The following is a 16,726-nucleotide window of genomic DNA, read 5'->3' as shown; positions in this document are numbered from 1 at the left end:
GTCTGAGACTCAAGTTTCAATTTTTGTCCTCTGGTTTATTCTTAAAATCTCATGGCGACAGTAGCCTAATTTCCTAATTTGTGTCAGGAGTTATGACAACGAAAAACACAGGCAGTTGATGGCTTTAATATGAAATAGGAGCCTCAAGGAAACGATCGTTGCTCAGGGCTGGATTCCATTATGTCAGATTCTCATATTGTGAGTTCACCCTGGAGTGAGTATTCCCACGGGGTGAGTTTGAGTGAAACACACACACATAACCTGAAAGCAGAGTGTTGCCTGATTTTTTACACTGTATATATATATATATATATAGATATATATATATATATATATTCTATAATCACTATCTGTATTCTTTAAAATACATCCAAATTATACATTTTCTTTCTATCAAAGGCACATCAGTGCATTTGTTCATCCACTCTAAAGCCTCGTTTATGAACGATGATCAGTCGTTTCAATATAATTACTGCAATATAATATCAATATAATGACACGATTACAGACTCTGCTGATCTTCACCTGAGAGTTTCCTATAGCTGGAACTGGACACTGAAGGTATTTTCTTCTCAAAACAACATTTACTTCACTAACATCATAACATGTGTGTATATATTTCTGTAGGCTACTCCTCTAGAGTTACAGTGTTTCTAGTGAACTCTTAATACGTGTAAATGAAGAGTAACAGCTAACTGTGCTGTCATATGTTTGTCAAATCAACAGGTACGGCTTTAATCAGTTCTATATTCCTTTTCATTTAAAGAGCATTACCAGTCAATAAGATCGAAGACAGACCATTCGTTCCTTACAGAAGATTAATTTCTTTCTTTTCACTTTGTATCTGTTATTCCATAGAGGACTATTATGGGGAGTAAAATTATGTTTGTAAATCTGCAATCAATCCTCAATCTTATCACTTGTATATGTTTTCGATTTGAGTGTGTGAACAGGACTTTTATTTTGGTGTGGTGACATGATGTCATAAGTCTGCGCCGTGCTCCTGCATCTGTGATTCTGCTGAAGAAAGGTTTGTTTTTATCAATGCAGCCCAGTTTAGACAGTTTATAGTGAAGTTTTTAATGAAATCATTATTTCGGAATGTAGCATTGTGATGTGTCTAATACTGTTAATGAACAGTTTTGTGTGAGTAACACATGAGTCACAGAAAAGAAGCAGTTCATCAGAAACACGCTGCTTGCTCACTGGTGAGTAATGAAGCTGTGATTCACTTCTCGCGAGATTAAAGGTTGAACAATATAAAGAATTGAAACACATTTACACTGAAAGATGAAAAGAGCTGTCAATGAAAGAGGACAGCTTAAAGAAAAGCTGTGAAGTTAGTTTATATAATTGATAACAGGCTATATACAGGTGCATCTCAATAAATTAGAATGTCGTGGAAACTTCTGGACAACTGTCAGATCAGCAGTCTTCCCCATGATTGTGTAGCCTAGTGAACCAAACTGAGAGACCATTTTGAAGGCTCAGGAAACCTTTGCAGGTGTTTTGAGTTGATTAGCTGATTGGCATGTCACCATATTCTAATTTGTTGAGATAGTGAATTGGTGGGTTTTTGTTAAATGTGAGCCAAAATCATCACAATTAAAAGAACCAAAGACTTAAACTACTTCAGTCTGTGTGCATTGAATTGATTTAATACATGAGTTTCACAATTTGAGTTGAATTACTGAAATAAATGAACTTTTCCACAACATTCTAATACAGAGATGCACCTGTATATACAGAGACTCATATGTAGTCATGTTTAAAGCTTTATCTACTGATTCCAAAACTTATTTATATTGCATATTATCTGTATCTGTTTATATTGATTTAAAACAAAAGCTTAATTATTGTTAGACTAAAATGGCTTGTGTGATGGATTAAGGGTATAGTAATGATCTAAATCATATAATTATAACAAATGATCATCAGTGAAATCCAGATGATTTTATCTTTGAAAGTGTTTTACTATGTAGTGCTCTTTCATTTGGAGCAAGAGGAACTGGGAGAGTGATTTATTGTGTGAGACGTGTCACTTTGGTCAAATTGTGGATTTGCTCGAAGTTTATCAGAGTCTTAAGCTGGAATCACTGCAGTACAGCATCTAAATACAACAAGAAAAACAACACAAACGTGTAATGAACCTCTACAAATACACTCACAATGTTTACATGAACGTGTAATTCAGTATAATCTACAAATCAATACGCACCAAATGTAGATCATAAATGACTAAATATTAAATGTCTGTATGATCTGTGTTCATTTATTAATTTGTAGTGCTAGTTTTGAGTGTTTTTGTCTAATCATGTGATTTAAGTCCATTAACTCTCACTCTGACTGACTCCCTAACTAGTGTGCTGACTACTGAACTCGGGAGCTGATTGAGACACCCCAGCGATTTAGATTGGGTTTATTTTATTTGCTGTTAATTATTCAGATCTTAAACACACAGATAAACTCCTGCTGACCCTTCTTCTTCTTCTCCTTCTTCTTCTTATAATCTGTTAATTATTCTGATCTTTAACACAGAAAAACTCGTGCTGAAGCGACTGAGAGACGCACTATTATAAAGATGGCGTTTATTAAAGAAGAGAGAGAAGACGTGCAGATTGAAGAAGCTTTCCGAGTCAAACATGAAGATCCTGAGGAACAAACAGGTTGGTTTCATCCTCAAAGTCTTTCTTTATGCCGAGTTCACACTGCACGATTTTAGTCCGATTTTTCACTCGCCGACAAATCGCAGACAAATGCCCGAAATTGGAGGCAAATCGGTGCTCGTTCACGCGAGTGACAATCATGCAGTGTGAATTATCAAAGACGCGATCTGAGGGAATCGCTGACGCGTCGCCGACGCCCGTGAAATATTTGGCATGCTTAATATCTGGAGCTGTCGGCGATTCACAATCACGCTGTGTGAAATGAGTTCTGACTGAAAAACACATTGGCGATGAACTACAGCCAATGAGAGACCAAGATACAGGGCAGCGGGAAGTTTGGGGAGGAGTTATATGAAACGTAGTTTGCGGACCAGTGTTGCCAAATCCGCGATTGCCGCCGGTTGTTTTTTATGTCAGCAGGTTGAAGCGACCCCAATAACGTGATATTTAGGCCATGGAATGTGAATTGTACCAGGAGAACCCCGCCAAAAAAATTTGTATTTTACCCCTCGAACACGATTTTTACTGGGGGACCCCCTCGAAAGCAATTGGGCTATTTTCAGGCTAATTTTGAGTAGTAATTGGGCGGGTTTTGTAGCGAAAAAGTGATTCTCCCTGTTGTAAAGTCATGCAGTGTGTAACCTCCTGTCGTCGTTCCATAGTGCAGTGAACACAGCAACAACTGAATGCTACCCCAGATAGTCGTTCAGTGTGAAACCAACAGTGATGCGACGTCTTTGAAAATCGTGCAGTGTGAACTCGGCATAAGTCATTCTGTGTCATGAGTCTCTTTATCTCTATTTGTCTTGTTATTTTGTCACACATTAAATCATGGTAAACAATAAATAGCCAAAAAAAAAAAAGTATTTTGTGCAACATTAAACCCAATATCTACTTCTGAACTAAAAACAATTAAAATATAATTCATTTATATCACTAAATTATGCAAATATAACAAATACTTTTATTTTGCAAAAAGCAAGCTGTGAAATGTAAGTGATTAATTTCACATTTATTGTTGATAGTAGATTTTTTCCCATCTTCAAAGTCACTTAATCAGATCATTTAATCAGATCACTTAATCACATCACTTAATCCGATCATTTAATCAGATCACATAATCAGATCATGTAATCAGATCATTTAATCACATCACATAATCAGATCACATAATCAGATCATTTAATCGGATCATTTAATCAGATCACATAATCAGATCATTTAATCAGATCATTTAATCACATCACTTAATCGGATCACTTAATCGGATCATTTAATCAGATCATTTAATCACATCATTTAATCACATCACTTAATCGGATCATTTAATCAGATCACTTAATCAGATCATTTAATCGGATCATTTAATCAGATCACATAATCAGATCATTTAATCAGATCACATAATCAGATCACATAATCAGATCATTTAATCGGATCACATAATCAGATCACATAATCAGATCATTTAATCAGATCATTTAATCACATCACATAATCAGATCACATAATCAGATCATTTAATCAGATCACATAATTAGATCATTTAATCAGATCACATAATCAGATAATTTAATCACATCACATAATCAGATCACATAATCGGATCACTTAATCAGATAATTTAATCGGATCATTTAATCACATCACTTAATCGGATCATTTAATCAGATAATTTAATCACATCACTTAATCGGATCATTTAATCACATCACATAATCAGATCATTTAATCACATCACATAATCAGATAATTTAATCACATCACATAATAGGATCACTTAATCGGATCATTTAATCACTTAATCAGATCACATAATCAGATTATTTAATCACATAATCAGATCATTTAATCAAATCACATAATCAGATCACATAATCAGATCATTTAATCAGATCACATAATCGGATCATTTAATCAGATCACATAATCGGATCACTTAATCGGATCATTTAATCACATCACTTAATCGGATCATTTAATCAGATCACTTAATCACATCACTTAATCGGATCACTTAATCAGATCATTTAATCCGATCACTTAATCAGATCATTTAATCAGATCACTTCATCAGATAATTTAATCAGATCATTTAATCACATCACTTAATCGGATCATTTAATCAGATCACTTAATCACATCACTTAATCGGATCACTTAATCAGATCACTTAATCAGATCATTTAATCCGATCACTTAATCAGATCATTTAATCACATCACTTAATCACATCACATAATCAGATCACTTAATCAGATCACTTAATCGGATCATTTAATCACATACTTTAATCAGATCACTTAATCAGATCACTTAATCGGGTCATTTAATCAGATCATTTAATCAGATAATTTAATCACATCACTTAATCGGATCATTTAATCAGATCATTTAATCACATCACTTAATCGGATCACTTAATCGGATCACTTAATCGGATCATTTAACCCTCTACCGCATGGTGTAGCCATATGGCAACATACTCTTTGTGTTAATTTCCTTGCCACTGTCTCTTTAAGAGAACATTCTCGTTTTTTTTTGTTGGAAAGAGAAGACCTTAGTCTAGCCAATGATGTGCTTTGATTAAGTTATATGACATGCAGTTTCTTTTCTGTGGCGAGATTTCTGACAGACTGCCATCTCTTGTCGGTAGTTGCTGAAAGCAAACTAAAACGTCAGTAACAAACAAGGACCAGTCCGTGTCACTTCTACAAAAAAATCTAAAACATCACTGTTATGATGTTATGATGACATATTCACCTCTCAAAACATTTAATCAGATCATTTAATCAGATCACTTAATCACATCACTTAATCGGATCACTTAATCGGATCATTTAATCACATAATTTAATCAGATCACTTAATCACATCACATAATCAGATCACTTAATCAGATCACTTAATCGGATAATTTAATCAGATAATTTAATCAGATCATTTAATCACATCATTTAATCACATCACTTAATCGGATCACTTAATCGGATAATTTAATCAGATAATTTAATCACATCACATAATCAGATCATTTAATCACATCACTTAATCGGATAATTTAATCAGATCATTTAATCACATCACTCAATCGGATCACTTAATCGGATCATTTAATCAGATAATTTAATCACATCACTTAATCGGATCATTTAATCAGATCATTTAATCACATCATTTAATCACATCACTTAATCGGATCACTTAATCGGATCACTTAATCGGATCATTTAATCAGATCACTTAATCACATCACTTAATCGGATCATTTAATCAGATCACTTAATCACATCACTTAATCGGATCATTTAATCAGATCACTTAATCACATCACTTAATCGGATCACTTAATCGGATCACTTAATCGGATCACTTAATCACATCACTTAATCGGATCACTTAATCGGATCATTTAATCAGATCACTTAATCAGATAATTTAATCACATCACTTAATCACATCACAATCAGATCACTTAATCAGATCATTTAATCACATAATTTAATCAGATCACTTAATCTCATCACATAATGAGATCACTTAATCAGATCACTTAATCGGATAATTAATTTAATCAGATCATTTAATCACATCACTTAATCGGATCATTTAATCAGATCATTTAATCACATCACATAATCAGATCATTTAATCAGATCTTTTAATCACATCACATAATCAGATCATTTAGTCACATCACTTAATTGGATCACTTAATCAGATCACATAATCAGATAATTTAATCAGATCATATAATCAGATCATTTAATCACATCACATAATCAGATCATTTAATCACATCAATTAATCATATAATTTAATCAGATCATTTAATCAGATCACTTAATCAGATCACTTAATCCAGTCATTTAATCAGATCACTTAATCAGATCATTTAATCACATCACATAATCAGATAATTTAATCACATCACATAATCAGATCACCTAATCAGATTAGGGTCTTGTAATCATTACTGGACTCAACCAGAGGTCCTCGGCTCAAATTTTTGATATTGTGAATATTTTTTTTCTGGTGAAAGAAATACCTAAATGAAGAAGAAAACCAAAATAATAAATGTCACGGATGTATCTTTACAGAGTAATCCACTCTTTTTGTAGAGGAGTGTCAAAATGACAATTTTCCCCTGAGATTTAGAGTCAGATTACAGCGGTGTGAAAATGACTCCAGAGAGATGCTGTTGTTTTCACACGGAGAGTGTCAGTGAAATCTGGTGACTTCTGCAATCTCTCTTGCTGTATATGTGCCAGTGGTGACTGTTCAAAATATCTTACTGCCCTTTTAGATATTAGGTCTTAACAAACGTTCCTTTTGGCAACATCATTTTTAAAGCCCTCGATGGTTCAGTTCTAGAGAGACTGTGATCTAAATACAGCTCCAAGTCTTGTTTATTTCTATCAAAACAACTGCATTGAACTAACCTGAGTGCTGTAAATATTATTTTCTTTCCCCGAAGTTTGCATGCCTGCAACTGAGAAAGTATTAAAATGATCTCAATATGATTATAAATTCTGGCTCCTAACAAACTTTTCTTTTGAAATCTTAATTTTCAAGACCCTGTATGGTTCAGTCCCATTGATATAGGGATCTCAAAGCAGCTCCTTGTTCAAATAGTTTACATTTGACCCTTTTTCAGTGATTGAAAACCAAATGTGCTTTACTTCGCACACAGCTTATACTGATTGAATTTAAAGAGGAATGTCTGAAGAATACATTTTCAACTGTTACAGTCAACAGATTTAACTAATAGAGCTACCGATCTCTGTGTAAAAATAACATGATGCTGTCATCTTTCTAAAGCTGGGCTCACACTGCGATTTTTTTAAAAGTCCTTTAGGATTGTACTTTTCAAGACAAGTAAAACTAAAGCCGGGCTCACACTGTGCGATTTTTTTTATTTTTTTTTTAAGTCCTTCAGTCCTGTTGTACTTGTCAGACTGTACGAACATTATCATCATGTCACACTGGGATCTCAGTTGTCATTAATATCAGACTGTATGACAGTCGAGACGCGTTAAAAACGGGTGCGCGCAAGAAAACTTGTCCGGAGTTCTACATTATCAACCCATACACGTTCAGTGACTGCGAGCTGCATTGCACGCAGGGCTGTAATGTTGGATATCATTAAAAGTATATGAATGGCGGCAATACCGGCGTATTTATGCAGAATAGTGCAAGCAGCACTACACACCCACATGAAAACAGCAGCGCAACCAGTGTTTATCATAGCTAAGGCAACGATTCATATGAATTCCATGAGCGGAGGACGAGAGCGCCGGAGTTTATGTGGTTAGAAGAAATCTCTAGCATTAATTCTGATCATGGCTTGTCTTGAAAAACGAAGACAGTTTGACGTTCGTCGTAGGAGAGAAATCACACTGCAAGACTGTGCGCCAAATCTTCTGACACTGCCAGAAGTTAATCGGAGGTAAAATTTGATCGCAACGGCCATTAATCGGCTGTCGGTCAACATGTCAAACTAACGATCAAAGATTTTAAAATGACAGATTTTAGCCTAGGATTATAGGAATCTTTTAGGATTTGCATGTTGGCTATCATAAAAAGTATATAAATGGCAGCAATACCGGTTTATTTAAGAAGAATAGTGTAAGCAGCACTACACACCCACATAAAAACAGCGGCATATAGCAAAGGCAACAAATCATATATGAATTCCGTGAGCAGTGGCCGGGAGTGCCAGACTTTATGGCGGATAGAAGAAATCTCTAGCATTAATTCTGATCATGGCTTGTCTTGAAAAACGAAGACAGTTTGACGTTCGTCGTAGGAGAGAAATCACACTGCAAGACTGTGCGCCAAATCTTCTGACACTGCCAGAAGTTAATCGGAGGTAAAATTTGATCGCAACGGCCATTAATCGGCTGTCGGTCAACATGTCAAACTAACGATCAAAGATTTTAAAATGACAGATTTTAGCCTAGGATTATAGGAATCTTTTAGGATTTTCAAAATTAGTCTCAGACGAACAAATCGTGGCCAAAATCACACAGTGTGAGCCGGGCTTAAAGTCTTTAATTTGGCTCTGAATCTCAGGTGAAAATTGTCGTTATGCAGACTAATAGAATACTAGAAAAATAATCATATATAAATATATTAGAATTCCATTCCAGTTATTTGTAAAAGTTAAGCCTAGTAAATAATCTTAAAGGTGAGGTAAGCGATTTTTCAAAAACACTTTAGAAAACTGATTCGGGCCGAGAGCTATCAAAATAGGGGCGAGACCCTTTTGGGGTAGGGGCGTGTTTGTTTTGGTGATTTTAAATATCAACATTGGCTACCAGAAATCGCTTACCCCACCTTTAGGTGTCTTGCTGTACATTGCTCTTCTTGTTATGGTGGAGCCGTTGCTTACACAGTACATCTGTACTTTACTAGAGAACCGCATTTGATTCCAAATTGTCATCACACAGTAAAAGTCAAATATGAATTTTTATAAACTTGTAGCTTAAGTTCAGGTAAATGTTTAATTGTCTATCTGACTAATTAAATAAAAATGTGTGACTGTGCAAATCCATGAAAATGATTTACAACAAGTGCAAACAATTAATGAATCGAGATTTTTATCACAACATGTTGTTTATTATCATGCATAAATCTCAATTTTTACACTGAAATGTAATATACAGTCAGTAATGCATGTACAACAATGTGTGTAGTTCTGATCTACTGTCTTAACATAATATAACGTATTAATCAATTTAAGAGTAGGTTGTATTCTGTTCATAAAAAAAAAACCCCAGCATGATTGTGCATACATAACACTGATACTAGTCACTAAAAATGTAATTAATTTGTTGAAATCTGAAAGCCATAGAAAGAATACCTTTTTATTTATTAAAATATTTATTAAAAAAAGTGTTATATCATCATCATACACTGCAGTCACAAGTCACATTATAAGTCTATTTATTGAAACTCAGAAGCCATAGAAAGAACATATTTTATTTTCCTTAAACAACATGCAATATAATACAATAATTTAAATTATTATTATTACAATTAAATTAAATTATATCAATATAAGGAATATCGTAACATATTAGTCATTACAGTTTAAGTAGGTAGGGTCAGAATTTGGCGTAAAGAACATGAAAGCATGGATCCATCCTGCCTTGTCTCAACAGTTCAGGCTGGTGGTGGTGGTGTAATGGTGTGGGGGATATTTTCTTGGCACACTTTGGGCCCCTTAGTACCAATTGAGCATCGTTTAAACGCCACAGCCTACCTGAGTATTGTTGCTGACCATGTCCATCCCTTTATGACTACAGTGTATCCATCTTCTGATGGCTACTTCCAGCAGGATAATGCACCATGTCACAAAGCTCAAATCATCTCAGACTGGTTTCTTGAACATGACAATGAGTTCACTTTACTCAAATGGCAGTCACCAGATCTCAATCCAATAGAGCACCTTTGGGATGTGGCGGAACGGGAGATTCGCATCATGGATGTGCAGCCGACAAATCTGCAGCAACCGCGTGATGCTATCATGTCAATATGGACCAAAATCTCTGAGGAATGTTTCCAACACCTTGTTGAATCTATGCCACGAAGAATTAAGGCAGTTCTGAAGGCAAAAGGGGGTCCAACCCGGTACTAGCAAGGTGTACCTAATAAAGTGGCCAGTGAGTGTATATAAATAGACAAAAATTGTATGTACAGGTGTGCTACAGATGAAATAAGATGTAGGAATGGACTAAGATGGGTGGTATCAAATAAATATAAGTGCTATTGCACAATGGGAAGAGCATTTAACTGTTCATGAGGTGGATTTCCTGGGGGAAGAAACTGTTCTTGTGCCTGGCAGTCCTGGTGCTCTGTAGCGCCGACCCGACGGCAAAAGTTCAAAAAGGAGATGGCTTGGATGTGAGGGATCCCTTTTCCTCACTCTGGATGTATACAGTTCTTGAAGGGTGGGCAGGGGAGCACCACTAATCCTCTCAGCAGTCTGCACCGTTTTCTGTAGTCTTCTGATGTCTGATTTTGTAGCTGAGCCAAACCAGACAGTTATTGAAGTGCACAGAACAGACTCAATGACGGCTGAGTAGAACTGTGTGAGCAGCTCCTGTGGCAGGTTGAACTTCCTCAGCTGGCGAAGGAAGTACAATCTCTGTTGGGCCTTTTTCACAATACAGTCTATGTGAGTGTCCCACTACGAGTCACTAGGTATCATCATCGTACAGTCTGCATACATGTCGTACCCAAGTTTGTTAGAACCAAAGAAAGAAAACATCAATATTTGTAGACAATACACAATATTACATATCTTTTAATAAATAGTAATGGGACACACATTTGCTAGTAGTAATGCTGTAAATCACAGAAATCGCCACGATTGTTTCACAATGGCAATCTTTCGTCTGGGACAGCCCAAAATCGTGCAGTGTGTCCTGGGCTTAAGGCAGTGCTCCTCAACCCTCTTCCTGCGTCTCCATGATCAACACACACCTGATTCAGGTCATCAGCTCATTAGTAGAGACTACAAGAGCTGAAATGGGTGTGTCAGACAAAGGAGACATGCTAAATGTGCAGTGATGCATTGAGAACCACTGGCCTAAGATTTCCTTTTCCCTGAAAACATTGAAGACCCCTGGACTAAAGTAAAGCACCACACAACAAATAACTGGGCTCATTTTTTATTAGCCTAATAAAACACTTTCAGCTTTTGATAGGCAGCAGCGGAACATACAAAAACATTTTAAAATGTATTTGCAATGACACACAATTATCAAATAACAATAACAGTTTTTTCAAAACGCTGTGATAACACATTTCTTAGTAGTATCTTGTTTAGTTTGTGCAGGAAGAAGTGCTTTATCTCTGATAGGAAAGCTTACTTTGACCCGGGAGAGCAGATCAGGTGCCAGATTTGTGCCCGTTGTATACCAATAATTTTGTGTGTTTTTGCAACGTAGAAAGTTTTTCCACTTTTTTAGTAGCTCCTGGGAAATTTGTCAGAAAATCAGACTTGCCTTGTTTTGGTTTTGTATAGTAAAAACCTACTTTGATGTTTTCGGGATCTGCGGTATATTTTTTATCTCCCAGTTCCACCCGCAGCAAAGGTAAAACTGCCTGATCCCGCTGGTTTCATGGGATCCCAGTCCAATGCTGTACTGTGGGTTTTTATTAGAGATGCGCCGATGTATCAGCCATGGTCAGTATCTGCCGATAAAAGCAATGTTTTTTCACTATCGGCCGATTATTCAATATCAGGGCCGTTTATATCCTGTCAATCAAAAGGTGGTGGAAAAATGTGTCAGACTGCAGCTCATACTGTGTGTGAAGAAAATGCCTCATGTTTAAATCAGGGCTGTCAAAATTAATGTGACAATAAGGCATTAACAGTTAAAAACAGCGCCATAAAAGCAGGCTCTATTTGACCCTATGAGTCACCCGTAGTTCAAGCCAGGGTTGCCAGATCCGCATTTTTCTCTACACTGAACATTATTTGTACTGCACCTTCTATTCAATATTCGCAAATAGCTTTGTGCTCTCTTACTTCTGCTAAAAGAAACAGTCTCATCTTTCAAATTCTGTCCATTCTATCATGAAATTCAAACAATGAATGACGTTTTGACACTTTGAAGTATAACGTGACAGATCTCTGTAGCAGCTTAAGTTTAAGCAGCAGCGTGGAGCACAAGTCTCTTTCAATTTAATACAAGTTATAGCACAAAATAAACATGAATGAACATCAAGATACATTACAACTTACCGAAATGTATCACGTCTCATGTATTCACTCAATAAGTGTTTCATCCGCGGAAAGACGTCAATAAAAGAGCTTGTGAGCAATATGTCACTTAACGTTGTATTTACCTAAGTAAAGTTATCCACTGATCACATTTTATTAGTTGCGTATAAAAATATATATAAAAAAACACTAAAGATGAGCCTATTTACACTGAACAAAATTATAAACGCAACACTTTTGTTTTTGCCACAGATTTAGACAGATTTGTGAACAATATTTGAGAGAAATAGGCCTTTTGTGTGCATAGAAAAAGTCTTAGATCTTTGAGTTCAGCTCATGAAAAATGGGGACAAAAACAAAAGTGTTGCATTTATAATTTTGTTCAGTATACTTATAGTTATATATGTTTGAATACATCTGGCATGAAGCATGTGCAAATGAGTTGTATACAGACATTTAAATTTTTATATGAGTGTAATTATGATAACTAAAAATAAGTAGCAGTTCAATATAATAGCTGTTGTTAATTTTAACCGTTAATATTATAGTAATGTGCCAAATGAGAGGGTTCCCTGTATAGTTTACAGCATTGGTTACTGGATTTTTTTACTTAAGAAAATCAGCATCGGTATCGGCAGATATCTTTCTGGATAATCGGCTATTGCTATTGGTGCATCTCTAGTTTTTATAAATGGTTTGGTAACTGCCATCTTTAAAGTATTTGGGACGTGTCCTTTTTCATTTGTTTAGTGTGTATAGGATCTAGCATATATATTGTTGGATTTGATGTTTTACTGTCTGAAGGCTTTCATGTCTTAGTGCTGTTACACTGGTGTTCACTTGTTTTTGTTTCTGTTCACCCTAGACCTGATGCCACTGAAAGAGGAGAGTCAAGAACTGAATGAAATGGAAGAGAAAGATCAGTATGAGAAATATCATGATTTCATGGGTGGAGAGAATTCTTTTAGCTACTCAGAGACTTACAAAACAGAAACTAGAAGCCTTAAAGTTCAGATGAGAGTTCACACTGGAGAGAAGCCTTTCACCTGTCAACACTGTGCAAAGGGATTCAGTCGAAAAGACAGCCTTAAAGGCCACTTGAAAATCCACACTGGAGAGAATCTGATCATATGCCATCAGTGTGGAAGGAGTTTTACACAGAAAAAAAACCTTAATGCCCACATGAGAATTCACGCTGGAGAGAAGCCTTACTCCTGCAAACTGTGTGGAAAGAGCTTCTCACGAAAAGAAAGCTTTAAGACCCATATGACAGTTCACACTGGAGAGAAGCCTTTCACCTGTCAACACTGTGGAAAGGGATTCAGTCGAAGTGAAAGCCTTAAAGGCCACTTAAACATCCATACTGGAGAGAAGCCTTTCATTTGTCTTCAGTGTGGAAAGAGTTTTACACAGAAAACAACCCTTAAAGCCCACGTGAAAATTCACACTGGAGAGAAACCTTACACCTGCAAACTGTGTGGGAAGAGCTTCTCAATTAAAGGAAATCTTATGACTCACATGAGAATTCACACTGGAGAGAAGCCGTTTGTATGTGATCAGTGTGGAAAGTGTTTCAGATATAAAGCACATCTTAATAATCACATGAGGATTCACTCGGGAGAGAACTGTTTTGAATGTCATCAGTGTGGAAAGAGTTTCTCACACAGAGATAACTTTGAGAGTCACATAAGAATTCACACTGGAGAGAAACCTTTCACCTGCCCTCAGTGTGGAAAGAGTTTCATGGCTAAAGGAAACCTTAATATTCACATGAGAGTTCACACTGGAGAGAAACCTTACAAGTGTCTTCAGTGTGAAAAGAGTTTCACATATCACACAGAACTGAAACGGCATTTGCAAAGTCATTCCGGAAAGAAACTGCCATTGTCCTCAGTGTGATGAGGTTTAGAAAAAGAAGCGATTTCAACAATCATCTGTGCATTCACTCTGGAGAAAGACAATTCGATTGGGATCAGTCCAATAAAAATAAATCACACTTTTACATACATGAATGTCATGTAAATGTCAGACCCTGAAACATATCCACGTTTAAGTGTTGATTTAAAAAATGTATGACGTTAGCATTAAATGTTTATTGTTGCTTAAAAGCAGAGGCTCTGTTCTTTCTTTTGATACACTGTATGTTCAGATATTGATACAACAAAATATTCTGGGGGCTATTTTTTATTTATTTATTTTAATTTTTTGTGAAAATGGTCAAAAATCCTGTCACTGGCTGGCAACTTGAAAAAAAAAATGCTGGCAAGGAAAGAGTTAAAGTTCAAACACTTAGATAGGAACACAATAGTATACTTAAAATGCAAAACTAATTTATAAATAATAAACTGTAAGTTTAATGTTGTTCACTTAAAAATATCTTACAAGTTAACTTGCAATATGAAACTACTAAACTAGTAGTTTAATGAGAATATACTTCAAAGTTTACTTTCATAAACTAAAAATGTGCTACAAATATTTAACTAGTAAGCTATCGGTCATGTGTGCTGAATCAAAGCACATGCCAAAGGAGTAGAATCAGGAGTCTTAATAAATAAATAAAAATCCACTAAGAGAAAACGCAGGAGTAAATGTGGCACAAATGATAAACACAATCAATTCTGGACCAAGGACCTGAAGCAGACACAGGACTTCAATAACTAGGAGAAACGTAATCAAGGAAACACAGAACAGATGTGTCAAGTCAAGTCACCTTTATTTATATAGCGCTTTTAACTATACAGATTGTGTCAAAGCAACTGAACAGCATTAATTAGGAAAATAGTGTCAATAATGCAAAATGACAATAGTAAACACTAATTTTTCAGTTAAAGGCAGTTAAAATCCTTGAGAGAAACCAGGCTCAGTCGGGTGGCCAGTTCTCCTCTGGCCAGATGAAACCAGCAGTTCAGTTCCAGGCTGCAGCAAAGTCACATTGTGCAGAGGACTCAACTGGCTCCATATTTTACTGGTGATAATTGAGATGACTCCCCATCATCTGAGGTCCTTTGAGGGGTTGGCATCATCTCTTCTCATTTTCTAAAATTTTAGACATAAAAGGAAGATTTGAGATGGGTCTGTAATTTGCCAGTTCACCATGATCTAGTTGTGGTTTCTTAATAATAGGCTTAATAACCTTCAAAAAAAAGTTTATTTAGCTCTTCCTGTCCTATAGTTGTAAAGCACTGCAGTTTATCTTTTGGTGCGATGAATGAAGCTGAAGTATTATACACTGTAGAATCTACATTTGCTATTGTATTTCTGATGTTATCTATTTTATCAGTGAAGAAATTCATAAAGTCATTACTATTAAACTGTGAGGGAATATTTAGATCGGGTGGCGTCTGGTTATTTGTTAATCTAGCCACTGTGCTAAATCAAAACCTTGGATTGTTTTGGTTATTTTCTATGAGTGTAACAGGTATGGAAAGTAATATGTTCATTTCATATGTAGAATTACACAAAAATGTTCACGATGTATATGCTTGTTTGTGTGTGTGCACCTTCCCCTTTAAATTTCTGACAGCAGTGTTAATCTTAATTTCCTGTCTTTGCAACTCCTCTTCCCTTTCGGCACTGTCTCTGCATGGGAGAGGTGGGTTTTTAATGAGCTCTGATTAATCTAATTTAATCTTTGCTTAAAATCACTTTTATACTCTGTTTAAATCATATTTGTGACATTATTTTACGTGTATATTTGATTATTTCTGTATTTTCATTAAGTTTGATCAGTTTTCTGTCGATCGATGCACTTGAAGCACGTGCTAATTGCGTTGCACTTTACATTCATTTAACAGAAAGGACAAGAAGGGCGAAAACACACTGTAAAGACTGTTTTGTGTTTTATCAGTTATGCTGTTTTGTCACTCGTTGTTAAATTAATTTTGTATGAAAGTTTTATACCATTTTCTCTGCCCTTTCTGCACTGTCTCTGCATGGGAGAGAAAAGACAAGAAGGGCGAAAACACACTGTAAAGACTGTTTTATGTTTTATCAGTAAAAGAAGAGTCGAACCGTCAGCTGATGTCCGTCTGGTTACTCATTAAAAAAAAACACAGCGCAGATAACGTTACATGGGTTTGCGGATATGCTCGGCCCTGGCAGCTTTTAGAGCCTGTCTATAGCTGGACATACTGTTTTTCCACGCAATTCTAAAAACTTCCAAGTTAGTTTTTCTCCATTTGCGCTCAAGACTACGAGTTTCTTTCTTGAGAGAGTGGGTATTACTGTTGTACCATGGCGCAGTACGTTTTTCTCTAACCTTTTTCAATTTGATGGGGGCAACAGCTTCTAATGTATTAGAGAAGATAGTGCCCATGTTGCTAGT

The 16,726-nt window shown here is 35.8% G+C and overlaps 1 protein-coding gene across 3 annotated transcripts in view; it reads left to right on the top strand.

Annotated features, from left to right (window-relative positions):
- Positions 1-962: 962 nt before the first annotated feature.
- Positions 963-16,726, top strand: part of LOC107685878 (gastrula zinc finger protein XlCGF8.2DB-like) — a 33,852-nt gene continuing 18,088 nt past the window's right edge. Inside the window, exons 1-4 of one of the 3 annotated variants that reach the window (XM_016482610.1) lie at positions 1,011-1,030; positions 1,141-1,208; positions 2,539-2,666; positions 13,268-14,468. In XM_016482610.1, coding sequence (XP_016338096.1) covers positions 2,582-2,666; positions 13,268-14,301 — 1,119 coding nt within the window. In that variant the 5' untranslated portion in view covers positions 1,011-1,030; positions 1,141-1,208; positions 2,539-2,581 and the 3' untranslated portion in view covers positions 14,302-14,468. Of the gene's footprint in view, positions 1,031-1,140; positions 1,209-2,538; positions 2,667-13,267; positions 14,469-16,726 lie in introns of those variants that run through there. The other 2 variants (XM_016482609.1, XM_016482611.1) reach the window with 2 other exon arrangements.

This window comes from Sinocyclocheilus anshuiensis, unplaced genomic scaffold (genome assembly GCF_001515605.1).
Source record: "Sinocyclocheilus anshuiensis isolate Anshui unplaced genomic scaffold, SAMN03320099.WGS_v1.1 scaffold1074, whole genome shotgun sequence".
NCBI classification, from domain to species: Eukaryota; Metazoa; Chordata; class Actinopteri; order Cypriniformes; family Cyprinidae; genus Sinocyclocheilus; species Sinocyclocheilus anshuiensis.
This window is presented reverse-complemented; position numbering and strand designations above follow the sequence as displayed.